At 33.0% G+C, this 22564-nt stretch overlaps 1 protein-coding gene across 2 annotated transcripts in view; it reads left to right on the top strand.

Annotated features, from left to right (window-relative positions):
- Positions 1–634: 634 nt before the first annotated feature.
- The window catches only part of LOC117113501 (sprouty-related, EVH1 domain-containing protein 2-like), a 39312-nt gene continuing 17382 nt past the window's right edge, over positions 635–22564 (top strand). Inside the window, exons 1-4 of one of the 2 annotated variants that reach the window (XM_033256854.1) lie at positions 635–1120; positions 8648–8707; positions 13031–13199; positions 20517–20685. In XM_033256854.1, coding sequence (XP_033112745.1) covers positions 1095–1120; positions 8648–8707; positions 13031–13199; positions 20517–20685 — 424 coding nt within the window. In that variant the 5' untranslated portion in view covers positions 635–1094. The remainder of the gene's footprint in view (positions 1121–8647; positions 8708–13030; positions 13200–20516; positions 20686–22564) is intronic. The other variant, XM_033256860.1, reaches the window with a different exon arrangement.

Below are 22564 nucleotides of genomic sequence, written 5' to 3' on the forward strand. Positions count from 1 at the left end.
GTATCAAAATATTCATAACAAACCAAATATTAAGCAATATCATAAATATATTAAAACAATTCAATGTACAGTACTTTCATTCGTTTCTTATTTTACTTTTCTTCGAGTTTATATAACCAGCTGAGAATAAATATTCAATGAGAAAGAAACTAAGGAAACTAATACAACTAATAGTGACACATTGTTGTTATTGTCAACTTGGAAAATGTAAACTGATTATACAAAATTTTAAAAACATTAGATAAAAAAAGTTAAAAAGCACAATATGATGTGATTTTTTGAAAACATACATAAATAAGTCGGAGAGAATTTGCCCTGGCGCATAAAACTGAATATGTAAATGATCATAAGCAAGCAATGATATTTTGCTGAAAAGACATGCAGTGAATTGCTTTTGTTACTTTTTTGTATGTCTTCATGGTAAAGTCCTTCTTATAACTATTGAAATTGTACGGTAATAAAATGGCAATGTGTACATGAATGATATTGAAATCCATGTGCGAGTACAGTATCAAACAATGGCACACTCTGCTCGACAGGTCGCGTTGGCCAACGCATGACCTCAGAACTTGAATAAGTCATGAATATGGAACGTGAACTGGAAATGCAATATCCGCAAGGACGTCCACACACAACTAGCAGCTAAAAGAGGAAGTGCGATTTCCATGTGAATAAAAGCAGCGACATTGAGCCAGTAGTATACTGACCCCTAGCCAGTATAATCATATCCATCCGCTAAATGTAACAATAAACGTTTATCATATATACATCTGGAAAATAACAGTTTAAATTATTCATGTTATTATAGTGAAATGTAAAAATCGCCGAAAATCTTTCTGAAAACTATAAAAATTTCACAGTACTACTTTCCTGCGCATTGAATGTGAACCCGGTATGTATGTGACGAGGCATTTTATTGCTTCCGTTCCGTGTTAAATCTAGAGCGAAGATGTCTGACTGCTGCTAGTCGCGAAGGCGAGAACCTGTGTGCTCAACTTTTTTTTTATTTGACGTTTGAAAGATGGAAAAACTTGAAGAAAATGGATAATAGGCCTAAAGACTAAGGAAGTATTTTATACCGACAGCCTTCATTCATGATGGAGGATAGGTTTTCTGATGAGTAAGTCAACAAACTTTCTTTTTAGATTTGAAACAAAACTTTTTTCTCCATGCCTCATCACGACACGAGCTATCATCATGAGCTAGCCTAGCCTTATAGTTAGGCTGGACACTACACACATAGCCAGCTGAGTAGTGTGATTGAGAGCATGGCATGGTCCATCATGATGGTGCATGGCATGGAGAGACAAACATTCAACCTGGTTGACACCATGGAGGTTGTGTCATATGATTTAGAAGTGAAAACAGATATCAGGTTTAACTGGCATCATATTATTATTATGTAGATATTCCATACTATTACTAGGCCTAGGCCTATATTATTAATATTAACATTGTTTTTTTAATTATAATTTTTTTCCTGTTTTATTGATTGTGGGCCTAGCCTAGGCCAGGCCTGAGTTAGCCTACCTAGGCCTATGCCTAGCTAAGGCTAGACGCTAAGGCTAGACTAGGGCCTAGCTAGGCCTAGGGGTCTAGGCCTATTTTAATGTAACCTACCTAGGCCTAGGCCTCTAGGCCTTGTGTGTGTTTGTGTGTGTTTTTTTTTAGTCACCATTGATTGACTTAACTCCATCATATTCATATGCTCCTCGATATGACCGGTTGACCCGTCGACAAGTTGAGCCGCCGGTAATTTCTATGGAACGCCAAGTGCGTCTCTCAGTGAATGTAGTTGGCTTGCCGATGTCATCAGTGAATGAACCCCCCGGATACCAGCTACATATTCATCCCACAGTCTTGTCAGTCGTTGATTTGCTCGTATTGTCGTTTGTGATGTATAATTGTGTAATTGAAAATTAAAATTTTGATTATTTTATGTACTACATTTTTATAAAAATAAATGAAGTTGTAGAATTGCAAAATCGTATTAAAAATGTAATTCTATGTACTAGGCCTACATTTTTATAAAAATAAATGAAGTTGTATAATTGCAAAATTGTATTAAAAATGTGTTTATTTACATTTGGTTTGCGGCGTATTTCAATTAACTTATTCGTTATTTGTACTATTTTGTTAAATTATTTAATTAAATTATTGATAAATGATAAGAATGTATGGAGTTTTTTTTTACTATCTGGCAAGCTGACTGAGCAAATAAAAAATAAAATAAAAAAATAAATTAAAACGATAGAAAGAACAAGTAAATATATTGAAATACGTCCCAAAAATATTTAATAAATCAGTGCAAAAACCGAGTATTAAATAAATTGAAATAATTGAGTAAATAAACTGAAATACATCCCAAACAACAGTACCAAGAACGAATATGTTAATTGAAATACACCGCAATTAACGCACTACATTCACTGAGAGACGCGCTTGGCGTTCCATAGAAATGACCGGCGGCTCAACTGGTCATAATCCGTCAAGGATAGGCTAGGCCTATTCCTAACCTAAACCGCCTTATTTATTCTATTCCCACCTGCTTTGAGTTGAGGCCAAGTCCACTACCTCGGCTTATCCATCCATGCCTAGGCCTAGCCCAGCATTCATCTTTAGCCTAGGCCTAGGGATGTCACAGTGCAGTCAACACATAGTTGCTAGCCTACTACCTAGCATCCACACTTGCTGTAAAGTACATTATTTCCATGGTGGGGGAAAGGGGGAAATAAATCAAATTTAGCCAGAAAATCACATGATAAACACCAAGGTAAACAGAATCGTATTTGCTGACTGTGTGTGATACATTGGTTTGTATTAGTTATTAAGACATAAACAAGGGCACCAAAAATTGTTCGCAAAATCCGCAGACTTAATTCTACGCCTAAATTTGTGCTCATGGATAGTCCTATTTTCCCTGGTCTACAGTCTGGCCATGCAACAAAAAATAATATTTAAAATTGATTACAATAATAAAGCACTTAAAGCCAGGATCTGGAGGAAAATTGTTGTACGACTGATTTTTCTGACACAAAAAGCATATTTGATGAAAAAAATTGAAAGCAGTTAATGAGATACAGATCTTTGAATATTGAACAACTTTGGGGAGAGGGGGGGGGAGAAGTGAAGGGTGGTTATACCCCTTTTCCCCCAGATTTTAGATATTCAAAAATCTGTATTTCATTAACTGCTTCCTACTTTTTCCTCAAATATGCTTTTTGTGTCTTTGAAAAATATATTGTACAACATATCAACAATTTTGTTCTCTCCGGAGCGTGGCTTTAAATTCTGTGCCATGCCATTGCTCAAGGGTTAGATTTAGGATTCAAATTTGTTTGTCCAACAATAGGAAATGAACATGGAGTTTTTTATTTTAAAATTTATATAAAAATAGTGATTCTATAGAAATAAAAATATAAATTGATAAACTGTAATGTAGATCTAAGTTTAAACTATATAATCAGTGTTCAGATTTAAATTTAAACATTAAAATATAGGCTTTTCTCTAATTAAAGACCCCTTTAATATAACGACCACTTTTCTGTGGTCCTACGGTATATTCACAAATGTGTTTTATCCTTATTATTGTATTTAAAGACCAAAGTTACTAAAGACTATGTACTGTAAACCATGATACCAAAAGTGGTCTTTATTTGGAGGGAAGCCTATAATGTCATTTTTAGCAGTAATTTTTACCTTTAGTAGTACAGTAGCCCTATAATATTTTTAAGCAAAAAATGTACCGGTAATTATAGTTTGTCAAAATTGGGCGATACATTTCATTCATTATATTAAATTATTTTAATATAAAAGGCTTTATTTCACTGAATATGTACCAATTGAAATGCCCTTATGTAAAGTCAATGTTCACCTATCAGCTTTTGCCGTCTGTTATAAATTCTTGACTTTTATGTTCACCAGGATTTATGCCTGTCCTCTTTTTTTATAACTTTAACCTTCTTGCTAAAATCAAGGGAACCAGAAAATTAAAGCACTGTGGTGTGACCTTAATGGATTTCTTGTCAATGTACACCCACCAGATGAAAATGAAAAAGAAGATGAATCTTAATTACATTGGAATGTCTCTCAATTTATAATCCTTCATTGTCATGTGTTTATACTTTTCAATTTACAATATTTATTAATGATGTATTTTTTATTTTCATAAATTTAACATTTTTAATGGTTATGGCAATTTAATTTTTTTTTCTACCACTTTCTTAGCACATTTGTTTAACATTAGTGCATGTGGTAAATGTTTAGCTGGATTATGCAGCTTTACAATTTGCTAATTGACTTATAATTGTAGAATATTTTGATGAATATATTTAAATACTTAAATACAGTGCTGTGCTAATAATAGCTTGTATAGCAGTTCATAGGCTTTGTGCCCTTTGATATCTTTTGTAATGATAAATAATTACAAGTGCATATTGACAGATGGAATTCATTTGTGACTTGCACATGGGTGTGAGAGAAAGGATATGACATCATAGCCTGTGTACAATATTTACATTGTTGTAGTCAATTTTGTAATGTAATTTCTCATTTTATGATTCATGTTATGATTTGAATTGTTTTTAGGGAATCACACATTCTTCTGGTGACAGTGATGTTAATTGTATTTTGTATGTTAATTCTATTAGTGTCCATCATAGCAAATGAAAGTACATTAGAAAAAATATTGAATATGGGAAAATACCAGATGTATAAACAAGGCATAAAGAATGGCAGGATTTCCTGAAGCAGCCTCATCATATCCTATAACCTGCATCATTATGGCTTAACAACGGAAATATTTATTTTGTTTCTCTGTTGAATGCTTAAGCAGTTGAAAATTACCATTCTATTATGTCACTAATAAAAGGAAGTTAGTGAATACAGGCATAGAATTGTGTATTGCATTTGAGAAAGCTATGTAGTACAGTACTGTAACTCATTTGGTTTATCAACCAATTCTCCCAGACAAGCTTTTTCCATTTGTGCAGCAGCAGAGGTCTTTTTTCGGGTGGATAAACTATTAAGGTCAACAAATATGTTTGCTGATGACTACCAGAAGACTGTCATCTATCTGTCAATCATCTTGGGCTTATCCCTAGCTTGTGACATCACTTCTGATAAAGTTATTAAAGACAATTCAAGCAGTCTATCAATAATATAATATAACTGTTGTGCTATATAAATATTTGTCATTAAAAAGATTCCAACTTATTACATCCTTAATTAAAATTAAATTGTGTGCTTTCTGAAGCTTGCCCTAACCAAATTCAATTCCATTCTATTCCAATAAAATGTGTTAATTTCCTAATGTGTTGAATTGTAAACTCTATTGTTCAGGAGACCGTAGACAAAATTAATGAAAAGAAAAGTTCAAAAATATGTTTTAAAACATATTCATAAAATATAGTCCATTTAATTTAATGGGAATTTTAATAATACCTTTAAATTGGCTGGTAATCAATTTAGAATGTTTGTAGTGAAAAATATCCAGTAAATTAAAGAAGTTTTTTTTTGTTTTTTGTTTTTTTTTTCAGTATTTGAACTACAGTAATTGTTGCCACTTCATGTTATTACCATAATAATCACAAACTGTACATGTTGATTGTCAATTTGAGTATTATACAGTTGGCCTTTTTATGGTTAACAACATATCAAAGTACCAGTACACTGTCAGTGTGATGGAGTGTAAGCTAGTGCAGTGACCTATAGAGTAAATTTAGGGAAAAAAGAGTTAAGGGTAAAGCACACAGTATGGTAAATTTTTTAACCTGAAAGAAGGTAACCTATATTTGAATTTATCAGTGTAAAGCTATGTAAGTATTCTTGAAATGGAAGGCTTCAATTAGTCAGAATCTAAATCTCTTCGTATAGTCATTTCCTTCAATAATAGTCAGTGTCACTCCCTGTACCTTCTTTCTTGTCTGTTGGCCCAGTAAGCACTGCCTATTTGGCTTTGAGCATGAGGTTTAACATATGTGTTTTGGTATATAGACATAGCTCATTACTGGGTATCTTAACCTAGTAGTTGTGATTCTTTACTCAGGGTATTTTTAACATATGCACAAAATATTTAAACTTTTTTTTTGCAAATAACATCCTCTTTGTTTTCTGCACATTATTTCATTACTCTTAATTTTGAGCATGGGCTCCTTTATACTTAGGTATTTTAATCCTAGCACTGAGTATGTAAGGGTAAACAGTCCTTCAGCGCATGTATTTTTAGCACCTTGTCTCTATGTGTTTGGATTAAGCATGGTTCATAATCGTAGGGCAGAGCCGAATGTAGCGATGGGTAGGTTGCTTGCCTTCCAATCCCATAGCCCTACCGTAGTTGTAAACAGGGTTTTTCTCCAATTTCTACAATTAATAACAGCTCCTCTCCCTAAAGCCAGGTTTCATTGAAGCCGCTCCACTGTCGCTACAGTGTGTTCAGTGCAATTGTGTAGCAGTCCCTATTGCAATCGGGAACGCTTCCCGATTTAACTGACCAATCAGCGTCGCCAAAGGAGTCGGCGATAGCGTATAGCGATTTTTTATGGAAGCCAGGTATCATTCCCGCCAGTAATAAGCAAGTTATCGCGCTCCTGGATGTAAAAATGTTAAGTTCAATGTGTGATCATTGTTCTTTAGGGCAAATAGAATTTGTTCTTTTGCCTTTGTCTTCAGCATAACCATGCACAGTTGACTGTATGAGAGAGCTTCCTGAATATTCTGGACTTCTGAAAGAAACTGAACATCTTTTAACAAATTTGTTTTTACAGTCCTGAAAATTGCAATTTTTCCTCAAATTCCAAATATTCTAAAATCTTGATTGCCTTTTTAATGATAAATATTTCACTTCATAAAACAGTTTTTTTTTTCTTGACTGTTCTTTATTATCTTGCAATATGTAAATATGTGTTCAAAGATGACACATTCTTCTTATCACTCTTCCCACAAAGTCCACTGGGATTATCAACTACAAGCTGATGAGAGGCGGTGCATCTTGTGGGTGTCTGTTCCACAATGGTGCCTCTAAAAAATTACTGAGAGATAAAAGTGTAACTGCTTGTTGTTGAGTATGTCTGGATCTACTGGTTTTGGGGTTGATAGGGTGGTAATACACCTGTCATCAAAATTCATTTGTCCCATTTTTAAAATAGATTAATTTGTTGGATATGAGTTTGTGGTCCCCATATATCAAATACTTGCTGCTCTGATAGATCTCAAAGGTGACCTTTGACTTTGTCTGGTAGGTTAAATAGGCAAAATCCTGTCTGTAATTAACTTTCACAACTTGGAATATTTTTAAAGATCTGTTGACCCTTAATTTTTCTCTAATCCATAAGGCCAAATGAAAAATATAGGTGGGAGCGGTTAAAAAAAAAAAAAAAAAATTTATTTCTTAAAGCAGTATAATTTTACACGGTCGCTAGCCAGACTGGGCCTAAAACATCAGCCAATTGAAGCAATGTAGGCTGCCTAGATCGTAACGCAAACCTTAATCTATTATTTGTCTTCATTGTACAGTATAATTATCATATTTATACATTGTTTATTATCTAAAAACAACCAAAATTACTTACGCCTATTACTACTACTAGCGATCACATATGTGTCTCACATGCTGCTGCTGCAAAATAAACAAGACTTACAATGTTTGGTGGCACTCTCTACAGCTTGTTCCCGGCACTCGAGGTGAATAAAAACGATCATTTTCCGCTGAATTATTGACATTTTTTAGTCGAAAATTCATCATATTTAAAAAAAAAAGAGAAAATAAAAGAGAGAGAGGCGGTTAGAAAATCAGGGGCGGGCACTAATGCTTAACAAGTATCTTTTTTTATTTGGCCTAATATACATGCCCCTTTACAACTTTACTCTTAAATTTCTATTGGTTACTGGTGGCTTTGTCTTGTTTAGCTTCACTTTAAATACATCATTATTTTTCTGTCTCCTTGTCATGTCTCCCTGATTTATAACCCTCTAGATAGTTGTCAAATAATTTCTTACTGTTCCCACTCATGACAAAGGCCAACAAGAATAATATTAATATTTACTTGTGCTCATCGTATGTTTTATTTTAGTAATTTGCGAAGTTATATAATTACTACAATACAATACAATAGTATATTAAATTTCAATTTTCTTTAAATTATAATTTTGAGTTTTTTTTACAGATGTGTAAATAATAAAATGTTGTATTATATTTAGTGATTTTAATGTACCTTGGATAAGTAATTATATCTGTATCTCTTATTTTTTGAAATTATATTTTCAGTATGGTAATTGATCTCTTATTTCAGTAATAATCAATATTGTATTTTTGAAATAATTGATCTTTTGGTTATATTTCTTTTGATTATATTTCATAAGTAATCCAAGCTTTATCTCTTGGGTTTGCAGGAGCAATCAATATCTCTCTTTATTTTATTTATTTTTTCTTAGTAATATTGTCTTGATTATATATGAAAAGTAATTAATATTTTATTATATTTCAGTAATAAATATTTCTTCATGTGGATTTCATCTAAGTATAGTAATTCTATATCACTTGATTATTTTATGAATAATCAAAATTTCAGCTTAATTAGTCATTTCAGAATTAATTGGTGTCTCTTGATTGTATTTCAGTAATGATTGATATCTCTTAATTATATTTCAGAAATAATCGATGTATTCATTCACAATTTTGGAATGGAGTCATAAAACAAGGACTAGGAAGGTAGATTTTGGGCTAAATCTAGACATTCCATTTTTTCTCCATTTTTTGGATGTAATTTTTGTATTTTTGCATGATGTACTGTAGTAGAGTAGAGGCACTGTTTGTTCAGTAGAGGTAAAGATGTTTTTTGGTTTAAATTTGTTGTAGTTTGTTTTTTCCGTGATGGTTGTGTTAGTTTGGTGTCATCTTCCCTCAATTCTTTTTACCACCTACAGAAGTATAAAGTATCTCCATGTTATTTTTTTTTTACATCTCTTCAAACCAATCTTCCTTTCATCTACATTTTTCTCTTTGTTATGTGTTCCTTTCAGTAAAACACTTCATCTGACATAATTCTCTTCATCTACATTGCTGTACCTTTTCATCAAGCACATCATCCTCCTCCGTGTTCACCTGTTCTTATTCACCTTTTATCATCTCCTTCATCTGACATCTATCTCATCAACTAAACATATTGCTTTATCATAAATGCCACCTAACACATGATCACCTTCATGAGCGCATCTTGCGGATTAACAGGGCCTTATACCATTAATGTCCAATTTTTCTAGCACACACTCTCTCTTCATTGATTTTTCATCTAGCACACATTCTCTCTTTTGAACACTGTTTCATCATTCTATTGTACTTCTCAGTGTATCTAGCATACTTAATTATTCACGGTGTATTTCCTTTCTCGTCTAGCACACCTCTGTTTAACATACAGTAGGCATTCACTTTTCATCTAGCTAGCTCTTTATCTAGCTCATCCTCACAGTACTTCATTAGTAATTATGTCAGCCAAATTTGATGATCCCAAATAATAAATTCTTGTATATTTACAATTTTGAAACGAGGACCTATATTTCTTTTGTTTTTATATCTTGGGATTTCTATATATTTTTAACTAGTGGCCACGGCTTAAAGTTTTATTCTGAAATTATTTTGGCCGCCTTCCACTCACTTATTCTGTAATGTGCTTTTATTCTTAGTTGGTTTTACTATTAAGCTTTTGTTATGTATGTTCTTATGTTCATGTGTGTGGAGAAATAAATTAAACAAACAAACAAATAAGACCTAGCTAACCTTTTATTTCCAATAAATTATGGCCCCTGAACATTTATTAGATAATGATAGAATCCAAATCAATTTTCATGTGAAGTCCTTACAAAGAAAGTGACAACTATTAAAATGTAAGCCTGGCCTATTGTAGTTGTTTTATTATAAACTTTGCAATCATCCTTGTAGCATTTGTGCTAATTATGATGAGATAATGAATATTACATAAAATGAAAGACTCAACATAAAAATGTACTTTATATAGTTTAGTCCATACCATAGTATGTTTTTATGTAGTAAATGATTAGTGTACTGCATTAATGGTCAACACAAATATTATCTAAGGGATTGCTAGTAAGAAAAATAAGATTTATATTCAAAATTTTATTTAAATGTAAATATATTGGTCTACCAATTCATCTTCACCATTTTTATTATAGCGTAATTTTAAAAATAGTTTTTTGAATGAGTTTGGAAGTGGTCCATTATTTAACAGGTGTAGTCCAATTTTAAATATTATAATCCAAGGTCTATATCTTGCTGTAAATGAATCCCTTAGTCAGTACATATTTCCCCATAAATAATGTTGATCAGACTGGAAATGTCAGGCATTGCACATGGGGATGGGAAGGTGTGAATGCAAGAAAAGGAAATTACCTTTGGTGATCTGATAAAGGGCTGTTAGCTCCCAGAGTGGCCAGTGTATGAGAATACACGGCTATCATACATTTCTCAAATTTCAAAATGAATCTCTGTACTATGCCAAGTTCATTGTGATTATTGCCATAAATATACACAAAATTTATTTTCCTATGATAGGATATTTATAGTTTGCTTTTAAATAATCTTTTTAACTTAGCTTACATGAGCTTTCCATTTAGGGACTGTTGCAAAAGGACATAAACACCATCATTAACTGTTAATTACAGACAATTAACAAGTATTCTTTTTATTATAATGTAGATGACTTTTTGATTTTGTCTCAATTTATGCAAGATTGCTGTCCCATGTGGTATGTGTGATGGTTGAGGTAATTCATGGCTCTCATTAGGTCCCGTTCAGATCTTTAATAATGGGTATCTCAGAGGGGAAAGTAGGTCTAGTAGTTTGAGTGTAACATCTCGACTGTTAACACATCAACAATTTTAATGCACATGGCTACCTGTACTTTTGCTCAAATAGATATGTAATTAACCTGTGCGACAAATTTTAACAGGGACCTAATAGGACATGTTTGTGAATTAATAAGTACATGGTATCACTGCTATTTGTCAGTTCTTGCACTGCATGTTTTGTCAAGTTTATATTTGGTTCATTTTATTGGTCATATATTGAGTGTTGTGTCTATTTGCTGTTTCATACAGTCACTACATTCATACTGTATACCAAGTTACATCAACTGATTTTGCAAATTTCTATTTTCACTGTGTATCAAAACAATAGTACATTTCACAGATTATTTAGAATTTTTTCCCCATTTCATGTATTTGTTACATTAATTATTCATTGTCATCATTCAAAATTCCATATTTTGTCATTTATATTTCAATATACTTTTGATATTTAGTTTTTGTTTATATAATCATTCATTTTAAATTTGATTTTTAAGTAGTAAATGTGTAGTAATGCTGTTTTCTCTTTTTGTTTACTTTTATACATTCATTCTTTTTCATGTCTCATGACATAAATTCCTTATTTTTCTTGTATATTCAGAAAATCCCAAAGAAAGTTTAGTTTTTTTTAGATATTTCTAAAGATAGATAAACATAGAAAAATTGGTGATGAATACCCAGGAGATAAGTGCTGTGATATAGCTTCAGCATCAAGTTGAACCTAAATGAATTCTACCCTTGTCTTGTCTAATACCCTTTACTAGTTTGATTTTCTTTGCCAAACTACTGATGTATTAATTCAGTTTGACCAAAAATTGCCAAAATGTGAATAAGTTTACTTAGTAATCATGAGTTGAAACCAGTTTTCTCGGAGCAGTGTGTGTGATTTTTATCGCAATATTTTGTGTGCTGAAGAAAGTTTTATTCTTTATTATTTTTTTATGTCTGTATTCACCACTATGTATTGGTGCATTCTGGTTCTTGTACCAGAGTCCTCCTGCTCACATTGTATAGTAAATGCATATTTAAATAGACAACTAAGTGTTAAACATCTGTTAATGCAACATAAACTACAGAATGTCACCATGCTGAGAAATTTGCAATAATTATGGCCGGTCACTGTGACTTTTCATCTGCAATAGAAACACTATCATCTATCGTGTAGACATCCAGTAGAACGGGATGCAAACTAGACATAGCGAATGACCTTCTGTACACTGTTCCGTATCTTTATTATATGCCCTACGGACAAGAAGACAATAATGTAACCGGCATCAAACTTAAGCCTCTTTCAGACAGAGCTGGAATACCACAATAAACATAAGTTAGCGTTGAAAACAATTGGGCGTGTTGGTATTCATGTCGGGATGTTTACCACAATATTGCTGCAACATCAATCTGAAAGGCACTAAATAATCTCGCAATTGCTACAATACATATTTCTACACTTCGTACTAGTTTTGGTAGTTCGGTTTTTGACTGAGGTAATTTTATTTTTAGACACGATTCTTATTTTTTCCTCAAATATTTTTATGCAGTGGTACCGTATGTATCAAAGTAATGCCTATGACCTGCTGGTCCATTGGAATAACTCTTTTCCTCCTGTAGATTAATGACAGAGCTTGACAAAACAGTCTACCGTACCATAGAGTGAGATGGGTGGTTGTGGATATTTCATTATTATCTTTGGCAAACACTTGGCTTTAGACTCAGCAGTAGGCCACACCAAGTTTGAAAGCAACTGGGATGTGGCATTATAGAATTATTATAATCTTAACATTCCGTGTTTTGAATGAATTAGTTTATATTGTTTTTATTAAATTAAAAAACTGGCATTAAAACTTATCACATAGAGCAATGTGTAAACTATTTTCTTTTCTGTAGTATTAAGAATTAATATGGGTCATATTTTGGAAATATTTTCAGCTTTTTATGACGATTGTGATTTATGTACTGTACAAAAATTAAGCAATTTTTATATTTTCAAAATCTGTTAATTACATTGATAAAACTTAAATAAAATGAGTACAAAGTAATATGTATGTTGGAATGTCTTGTATTACTGTGTGCATCTAGGGCCAATGGATGAATTGTATTCTTCAATCAAGTATGTTCTTTTTAGTATTTTTTAAAAAGTAATAAATATAATTTGGATTTTTTTTTTTGTTGACAGGGAGTCAATGGTACGAGTCAAAGCTCAGGTGATGATTCCGACTGATGGTATGTGGGTACCACTTGACGGAGGACTTAGCACTGTTGGGATTTATAAGCATGTGTATGAAGACTCAAGGAAATTTGAATATTGGGTTAGGGCAACACAAAATACAGATCTATGTGGAACTGTAAGTACTATTTATCTATCAAGTGGTTTGTGCTTAACAAATAAAGTGTTTTTTATTTTTAGATTGGGTTCATTTAGAGCACAGATGGGCAGTGTGCCCCCACCCCCAAAAGGTTCAATTTATTTAGTCATACCAAAATACATGAAATGCGGCTTCCTGGGTCATTAACATAGAATAAGCAAATCTGACCCATTTTATTCCTATCCCTGATTTAGGGGATAGTCAGTTCAAGTTTTTGGTCTTGATGCGTACTGTTAACACTTCAAATGGTATGTTATATCTGACTTCAGTTTGGGAGATTGACATTTTAGTGAAGACAGTTTGGATGATATAATAGCACACAGCTGGACATATTCTGTTGAACATTCCGATTGTATGTACATTACATAGAGTTTGAAATACTGTACAAGTAATAATTGTTAATAAATCTGTTACCAACACTGGTATGTTTAGCGAATATGGATAAAATGGTTCTCGTGCCTATTGCTTCCAAATCACATGACAAAAAATGTTGAGCGTTTCCCCGTCAGGGAAATTTTGGCATGCATCCCCTGCTAAGTTACCTCCGTGTGAATGTGTCCATGTATGCATAATGTAAGAAAGTAAGCAGACATCACAGAGGCCATGCATGCTCCTGGTGCACAGTTTATGTCCTCTCTGTTGTGTTCACGTATTTGTAATACCTGCATATAAATTGTACCAACTTTTAGCAAGGTTTGTATTTGTTTGTGTGAAGACAATGTTATCTCAAGGAGGAGCAATGCCGTAGCCAGGATTTTCAAACAGTTCGTGACAATATCAGGGTGGACCCATTTACGCATAAATTCAAACAATGTGTACCAATTTTACGCAAAAATATAAAAAATCTGGACCCATTTTCTTAAATTTTACCCATTTTAAGCTAAATATGAGAAATATGGACCCATTTTCAAAAAGTGGACCCATTTTATGCATAAAATTGCATAATTTGGACCCATTGTTAATAATGTGGACCAATTCTTTGTGGACCCATTAGAAAAATTGTGTGGGACTGTCCCAATAGCTAACTATGGCATTGAGGAGGAGTATTTTGGAAATCAGAAGCTAAGGAGCTGAACAGATTAATTAAACAACAAACAACTACGTAAAAAAAACAAAACGTACCGTATTGTCTCTAATAAATGCCCACTTCTAATAAACGTCCCCTCTGAGTTTTTGTTTTTTTTTTTCCAATGAGTGCCCAATCAATTAACATGGGTATCCAGTCCATAAAAAGGTTGACAAACAAGGAGTAATACTGTGTGCTGCTTTCTTTGATATGACATGAAATAAATACTACTCAAAAAAGCTTACCCTAAACGTTTGATGTTTACTGTCTTCACGATTACTAGGCCTATTTTGTGTTTCTCTCATGGTATTTCGTTAGCCTTGTAAAAACAGGGTGAGCAGCAAACTGACGGCAAACAACGGGTAATCGTGTATTGTTAATGTGTCGCGTGTTCGACGCTGATTTGTCAAGGTGTCTGGTCAATGAAGTCTATACCGTAGTGAGAATGTTTCTTCAAGTTGAGGGCGTAAAAAATGTTGGTCTAAACATGGCTGTTTCATCTTCAAGTATGGAAAAGTACCAGTATACATATAAAATTGAGAGTACTGTTAGAGGATTCCATGTGTACCAAGAAACTTGGATTCCAAAAATCGGAGAGATTCTACCAACAGTTCATGAGGCTGACTATGTTTTTGACAAGCACGCGATTGCTGTTGTGAAAGGAGAAGCACCGCGCTGCATCGTCGGACATTTACCCCAAGAGAACTCGAAGATATTTCATTTCTTTTTGAAACACAAAGGAATTATTGATGTTCAAATAACCAGCAACAAACGAAGGAAAAGCAAAATAGCAGGAGGCCTGGAGATACCCTGCACATTAACTTGTTCCTCTACAAATAAAGAACTTATTGACTGTTTAAAGCAGCTTGTTTAGGTAATTTTTGATTTTACAATTCACCTCCAATAAACGCTCTTCCCCCCCCCCCCTTTTTGAAAAAATGCAACGCCCCCGGGGCGTTGATTAGAGACAATACGGTAGGTTTGGGAAATGTTATAAAAACTGATTTGCGTTTATGATGCATCTTTTCATAAAAATATACGAAATAGTGTCTTTTCCAATATGTAAAGTATATGTAATTTATTATCAAAATATAAGATTAATGTGGTAATTACAGCGGATGGGTCCATGGTTACATGTAGGGAGTTGTTTTTTTTTTTTTTGTAGGTGTGTTGAATTCACTTTCTCCTGTCATCAGTGTTTTTTGTGTATTTCGATCAAAATGAAGACTTTAAACGGAAACCGTCCTTGCTGGTTTTTAATACACACATCCTTCCTGGTAAATGAGTCTAACTTCCTATAGAGTCTTTGCGGGGACAAAGCTTCAGATTGTGAATATATAAGCACAAAAAATGATAAGAGGCAGTGAATTCAATTTAAACCATATTCTTGCATAATATCTGACAATCTGGAATCTCACTATGAACCAGGAATTGATAAATTAGTGTAAAGAACATTTATAATATATGAACAAGAAACAGAAATACAAAGTGATGTTTGTTCTTTACTAGACACTTTTGAACTACTGTAGTTGCTATCGGTATTAATTGTCTGAATACATTTTTCCTATAATTCTCCTACTCCCAATTCGTTGAATAGATATGAATTCATTGGATAAAGCTAAGGAAAAAACCGTAGTAGTACTTGGTATTCTAAATATTATTATGTAGCCTAGTCAGTCCTAGTTTGATAAGGCCCAATAAAAAAAATTATTAGTTTATCACCCTCGCGCGCATGCTTTTTATGGTACTAAAAAAAAAAAAATTAGAAAAAAATAAAAAAATTTTAACACTTTTTAAAATTTTATTTTATTTATTTTTTTCATTTATTTTATTAAATAGTTAGTAGATATTGTTTGCATTATCTAAATCATGTTTTACTTTGAATATCAATGCACCAGCAAACAAACCAAGGGTTATATTTGGCTTTAGCAAAATAAAAATTTTTTTAAAAAAAGGCCTCACTCCCTCATCACTTTTCCTGCCCAGATAGGGTGATAAACTAATAATATTTTTTTTTAGGCCTAATGCCTACTTCTTGGACAATTTTAACATAAATCCTTAAAACATAACTCCATAAGTCAACATATTTTTTACTTAATTGTATTTTATCAGGTTATTATTTAAGTTCATTTTGAAATACAAATACTAACTTACTATTTAATGAAGCTGCAGTTGGCATATATTTGATACACATAGTGTGTGGATTGGAAAATACAGTGGGCCTAAGTTTAGAATTTGACCTAAGATTGACCTCAAATCAAAACCATTTTTCCCATTTACAAAAGAGTACAGAATTAAATGTTACACAGTACTCGAAAACCGTATGGTTTTCAGACATGATTCAGAACCAGAGGCAGAGCCCAGAGCTAACTGGCAAAAAAGCAAAACCTAGGAATATGACCACCTTTGTTTCAATCTAATACAGTAGTAATGATATCCCAAATACGTACCCCTCCATTCGAATAGTGTAAAATGTTTTTTTTTTAAATTGTTTTTTAATTTAAATCTTGATGTATCAGGCCTGATGTTACCATCAATATTGATGAGAGGTGGTCACAAGTATAATTTATAAGCCATGAAATACTCGGACCTAGGCCTAGGGTTGTAACGTAGTGTGGAGCCACCTCACAACCCGTCAACAGTGCAAACTGGGGTAATTAAGCATGGTGGGCCAAGAATGGTCAGCGTTTGGTTCGAACCCTCGGCAACCACCTTCCCCAAAGAATAACATCTTCAGTGGTAAGGCTCTATAGTGGACAGAGGGATATCCTTGTCATGCAATAGTTCATACTTGATAGTTTGGTATTTTTTTACTTGCCAGATAATTTTTTAGAATTTTTTTAAAATTTTTTATAGTATTCATGACCAGTGTTTCATTTTACAGAATTTAAAATATCTGGGAAAGCAATTACGGTCTGGTATAAAAATAGAAGAAGTTGATTGAAATGCTATCCCATGTATGTAGGTTTACATCTTAATAATTAGTAAATCAGAGCTGGTTTCTCTTTTAACTTGAGCCTTCGGCCTGACTAAGGCAGATCTTAATAGAAAATGCCCTGTTGTGCTGTGGTGACTGAATGATTTCTACCACAACAAAGGCCCTCTGTTTAGCAAGGTCAGACTATAATCTCTTGTATTTGAATTATTGTAAATCCAACCAAAGCCAGGTGAATTCCTCCACTGGTGGCTTAAACTTTGTCCTATTTTCTATTTACTTTTCCTTAGTTATGAGTGATTGCACTTGCCTATAGCTTATCAGTTCCAAATTTGAATAGTTATTTGAACCAGCCAATGGATCAATATGATTTGGCCAAATGAAAAAAAAAATCTTGTTTCCCCATCTCTGCCCACATTGAATTTTGGCAGCATGTCCAATTATTATTCATATTTTTCATATTCAAATTGATTTGTTTTTTAGCCCACAAATTCCACATCTGCAATTGGCAATCACTGACACGTACCATATTATCAAGCCCAAGTTACCACAGAATGGCATTTATTTTGCCTTTTTTTATATTTTTGTCATAGAGTAGAAACTAATTTTTGATTACAGTAGGCCTATGTCATTTCCCGGGTCTCATCGAACTCATTTGTAAAATATGTAAAAGAAAATGTGTAGGCATACATACAATCAAGGTTGTTCCTCTCGCTTAATCTGGGGAAATAGGCACAAAAAACATCCAAGTATTTTTTGGTTAGTCTAGATAAACACCTGCCTGAATCGAAAATTTTTTAAAGCATTTATTAGGTGGAAATAAACTGTTTTCTAAAAGCACATTTGGAAATCAGGGTCAGTCGGTCGGCTTTAAAAAAAGAAATTTTTTTTTATGTCTTAGGATTCAGTGCCAACCATTACTCTCATCATGCATTTTAGTTGATAAAATGGTCCCACCATGAAGGTATAATCCCACATACATTATAAGCCTAAGATCTTGGTTATGATCAGATATTTAGAAGCATGAAAGGTTGCCATTTTCCCTATGTTGGTAGTTGGACTTGATCAACACATTTTTCGTGACTTGCTCATTGCCCAGCGTGGTCAGAGGAAATTCCTAAAAACATCTCATCTGGCCATGTGAATACTTTCCTTTGTACATTAAATAGCCTCAAGTCTGTGCATATATTGACAGGAACTTGCTAATCATCATCATTTAAATTAGGAGCACATTACTTTATATAATGAAGTACTGAAAATTGATAGGCTAACTATGGTAATTTATGATTAGAATAAGAAATTACAATAGAACATAGAAATATAGTAAGTATAGGTTTCTTAAAAGCCTAAGGTGTCTATAATCAGTGATGTATCATTATGGCCATTTTTAAATAACCAAATTAAACAGTTGTCGTAAAGAATCATTCCACTAAGCCTTGCTCCTTGGTGGTTAAGATCACAAAAACAAAATGGCTGCATAAACGTAAACTTGTGGGACATGCGCATATTCCTGGCTATTGAGTAACATACAGTATTTTGATTGGTCAGTTTAAGTCTTACATTCCAGAAAGATCCAAGTACAGTATCATACAATGTTGTTGTGATAAAAACAACATAAATTCTGCCATGCTTGAGTTCATTGACCAACAGACTTCATATCCAAGAAGACAAAACTAGTCATGCATGGTGTCGTTGGTAGAATCTAAAAACGACAAGACCCTGAGACGTACTTGATGAATGTGTGTTGATGAAATTAACAAGTGCAGTTGGAGGCAGTCAGGCTTACTACCTCTCTGCTCAGCCATATGAATCGATAGTGAGTTGGCCTAGAAGAAACAAAATCTATTAATGTTGCATCCATCAAATTACTAACTGCCCGACCTGGAATCTTAGAAGGCTTCTCGGCATCATAATTCTTTAAATGATATTGATATTATGATAAGTACCAGTGACCTTGTCTTCTGGATACTTACTACTATTGATTCTTCCCAATTTTCAACACCAAACTTACACAAACTTAAATAATTCTATACTGGCATTTATTAGGTTATCTCCCATAATACACCTGCCAGTGATTTCATTATAACATTTCTTTCACCTGTGAATGTCTTTACTACATCATGTTGCTTTAATTTGTCACTTCCAACAGATTCCATCATCTGTGTTAAAACATTCTACACAGTTGTTTCCTGCAATTTCCCTCTCTTTTTTTTTCATTTAAAAAAAATTATTTATATAGTTAAAGGGGTTTTTAAATATAGCACAGTTCTCCCTCCAATTAAAGACCAATTTTGGGACCGGAGGTTCCATGGTCAGCTGTGGTGTCTAAGTAGAATGATAAAAGTAAAAGGAATTTGGGACCAGAAATTTGGTCTTTTATTAACGGTAAACCTGTACAGTAATAGTGTTTACAATATTTACAAAGATTTGATTAAAATTAATACATACAAGATTATACATTTGATATGATCAACTGGTTGGTCAATTGCTTTAAATCTAAAATAGATTTGATACACTTGTTTATCAAAAGTGAATCGAAATTTCATATTTGACATTTGCCATTTAAAGATGGAAGGTAATCCATCTTAAAGTATGCTCTCATGTCATACTGATGGTCATGTGACCACTTCCATATTATAATTCATAACTTACTCAATGATTTGAATACTAAGCGAATTTTGACTTATTTAATAATAATAAAATTTTATAACGTGTTGCAAAATTACTTGGGAATTTACTGTACATTTGATATTAAAAAACTTTTCCTTGCTAAATTTTAAGATTTAAATGTAAAAGAAAAGTAAAATGTAAAAAATTGATGACACCTTTATGAAAGGGTGTAATTTTCATTGGTTTTATTTCATTGTTACTGACTTATTGCCAGCTACCGTGGTTGTATTTTAGTTGTAGCATTTAAAACTACACATCAAATTGTTGCAGTATCTCTCCCATAATTTGCTTAAATTTACATGTAGGTAGCCAACTGAAAACACCATTGTGCACCTTATCACCCCTTGAAGTGAATTACATTATACCCCCAATTAAAGGGACACCTTTGGGACCAAAAAAGTGTCCCTTAAACGGTGGCGTAACCTGAATAGGTTGCATGTAATGTTGAAACATGTTTGCGACCAAAAGTCTCTACTGAATAGGTGTCCAAAGAAAGAGGTTCTACTATAGTTTGTAAAATTAAATCATCGTCGAATCTCCTAAATTTTGACAGATAATACAGTATTAGTATAAAAGTATTCTATTGATGATATCACCATTCATTCCTTTGCTTCCCTTTTTCCAGATTGTTGTTGATTGTCAGATAAAAAAAGACCTACGCTACGTCAAGCCATCACCCATATTCCATCACTGGCTAACAGACAATAAGAAATTTGGATTGGTCTATAACAACACGTATGATGCAAAGGCCTTTGATAGAGGAATACAAAGAGCAGTGGAGGAGCTTATGGATGGTGAGTATTACCTTCACCATAACATATTTTGTTCGCAACTCAGAGATTGATCTATTGGACTTATGAATTAAACCATGCATCAGATTTAGTGTCAACTTAATGTAACCGTATGATGGGACATTTTTATTGCCTTGGTTTTTATTTATGCCATAAATGACAACTGCAACATTTAACATTTTTTAGGATTCGGTGCGGCACTTTTTCAAGAGACAATTTAAAAATGACTAGTTTGATGCAACGTTAGAATAATAATTTCATTTAGAAATCAGTTGTTTATATTTTTTTAATATGAGACATCAACGCACAATGCTTAAGCACCAGACATTTTTTTCGAAATACGATATTTCTCAACAAGCATTGCGCGTATTCTAGAGGGGCGCTTGGTGAAAAAAATCAGCTTTGTTGCGGTATTTACTTGAGGAAGCGCATATTTGATTATGTATAGTAATGTAACTGATAATCTGTGTCAAAAATGTACAGATTACAGCTGGCAGTGTGGTAGATTAGCAAAAGCATCGTGTCCCATACTGGATGTACTTTATTGTGAGTCATTAGGGGCCATTGTCCCATCTCCAAAACCAATGTGCATAAAAACCAACATGCATGGAAGAGCCTTTTGTCGTGTGTTTATGCTTCATTTATTCTTTCAATGTTCTTGTGTAGTGAGATGGAATGCTGGGATGAATGATGTTTCTATGTGCAATTAACTTGGGTTCAGTCCCCCTTATTTAGCAGTTCTGCTATCGTTCATTTAATAAAGTATTAATAGTATTTATAGTTTCTTACTGTGCCGGAAAGGTGTATATATTGGAACTTTAATTTAAAATTTCATAAATTATGCTGATTTGATATTAAATGTTAATTTGAGACATCTGAATCCGGTTTCTACTGTAAAAAAATAGGATACTGTAGTTTAAATTTTTTTTTTTTTGTAGTTGGCCTCTTTAGTAGTAGAGCAAAGTATAACTTCTTTAAAATACTCTGCTGTAAATAAACCAGAGTAAAACCTCATTTTACATACCTCAGTTACGAACCCTCAGTTTTACGTACACGCTGTATTGCTTTTTATATGGAGTAATATATTTTTCATGTTAAGATTTTCTACTAAATTCAATGATGTATACTTATTCAGCAATGCATTTTAGTATCATCATCCAATGTTTTTATACAATTAATGTTATTGCACAAAATTGTCCTATATCCACTAAATGTTAGTACATTTGGCATTCAACCATTTTTATCACTTCAGATCTTGGTTAATTTATTCTTAAGTATGGTACTTCATTTCCAATACAAATAAATTAATTGATGTATGATGTGCCTATGTAACAAGGTTAAATCTTGTAGCTACCATAATTCAATTTTTTTGTAAAATTTCACACTTCCAAAAGTAAAATCTTAAATGATGCCACAAGATTTATCATCAGTAGTTTTAACTGTTATTATTCATTGGGAGCCCAATGGCTCATACTGTGTATAGTTTATTACCGTCATGGGCAGATTTGCAAGTAGTGAAAGGTTTAGTAATTATTGGGTTTCTTGAAAATAACCTTGTAATTACTGGTGACAAATAGAAACCATAGAATGGCCACATTACTAATGTCGAAAGTATGTTGATGATTATACCAGACCAGTTGAGGAAACCTAAAGGCTCTTTCAATTGGATTGAGCTATCCACCATTGAAAGGAAAGGCTTACAGTATTAATAAGGCCAAATATGAAAATACACTTTGTTTAGCATCACATAATGCGGGTAGTTTTTTTTGTATAAATTTTAGTTAAAATTTTAGAATGCAAATCACCGGATTAGATGTAAGCTTAGAGGTGAATAGCCTAGCAAACTGGGATACAAGACACATACACTAAACCCTGATATTGC

The sequence above is a fragment of the Anneissia japonica genome, unplaced genomic scaffold, assembly GCF_011630105.1.
Source record: "Anneissia japonica isolate Jap-2015-1 unplaced genomic scaffold, ASM1163010v1 scaffold287877_len585272_cov192, whole genome shotgun sequence".
In the NCBI taxonomy this organism is placed as follows: domain Eukaryota; kingdom Metazoa; phylum Echinodermata; class Crinoidea; order Comatulida; family Comatulidae; genus Anneissia; species Anneissia japonica.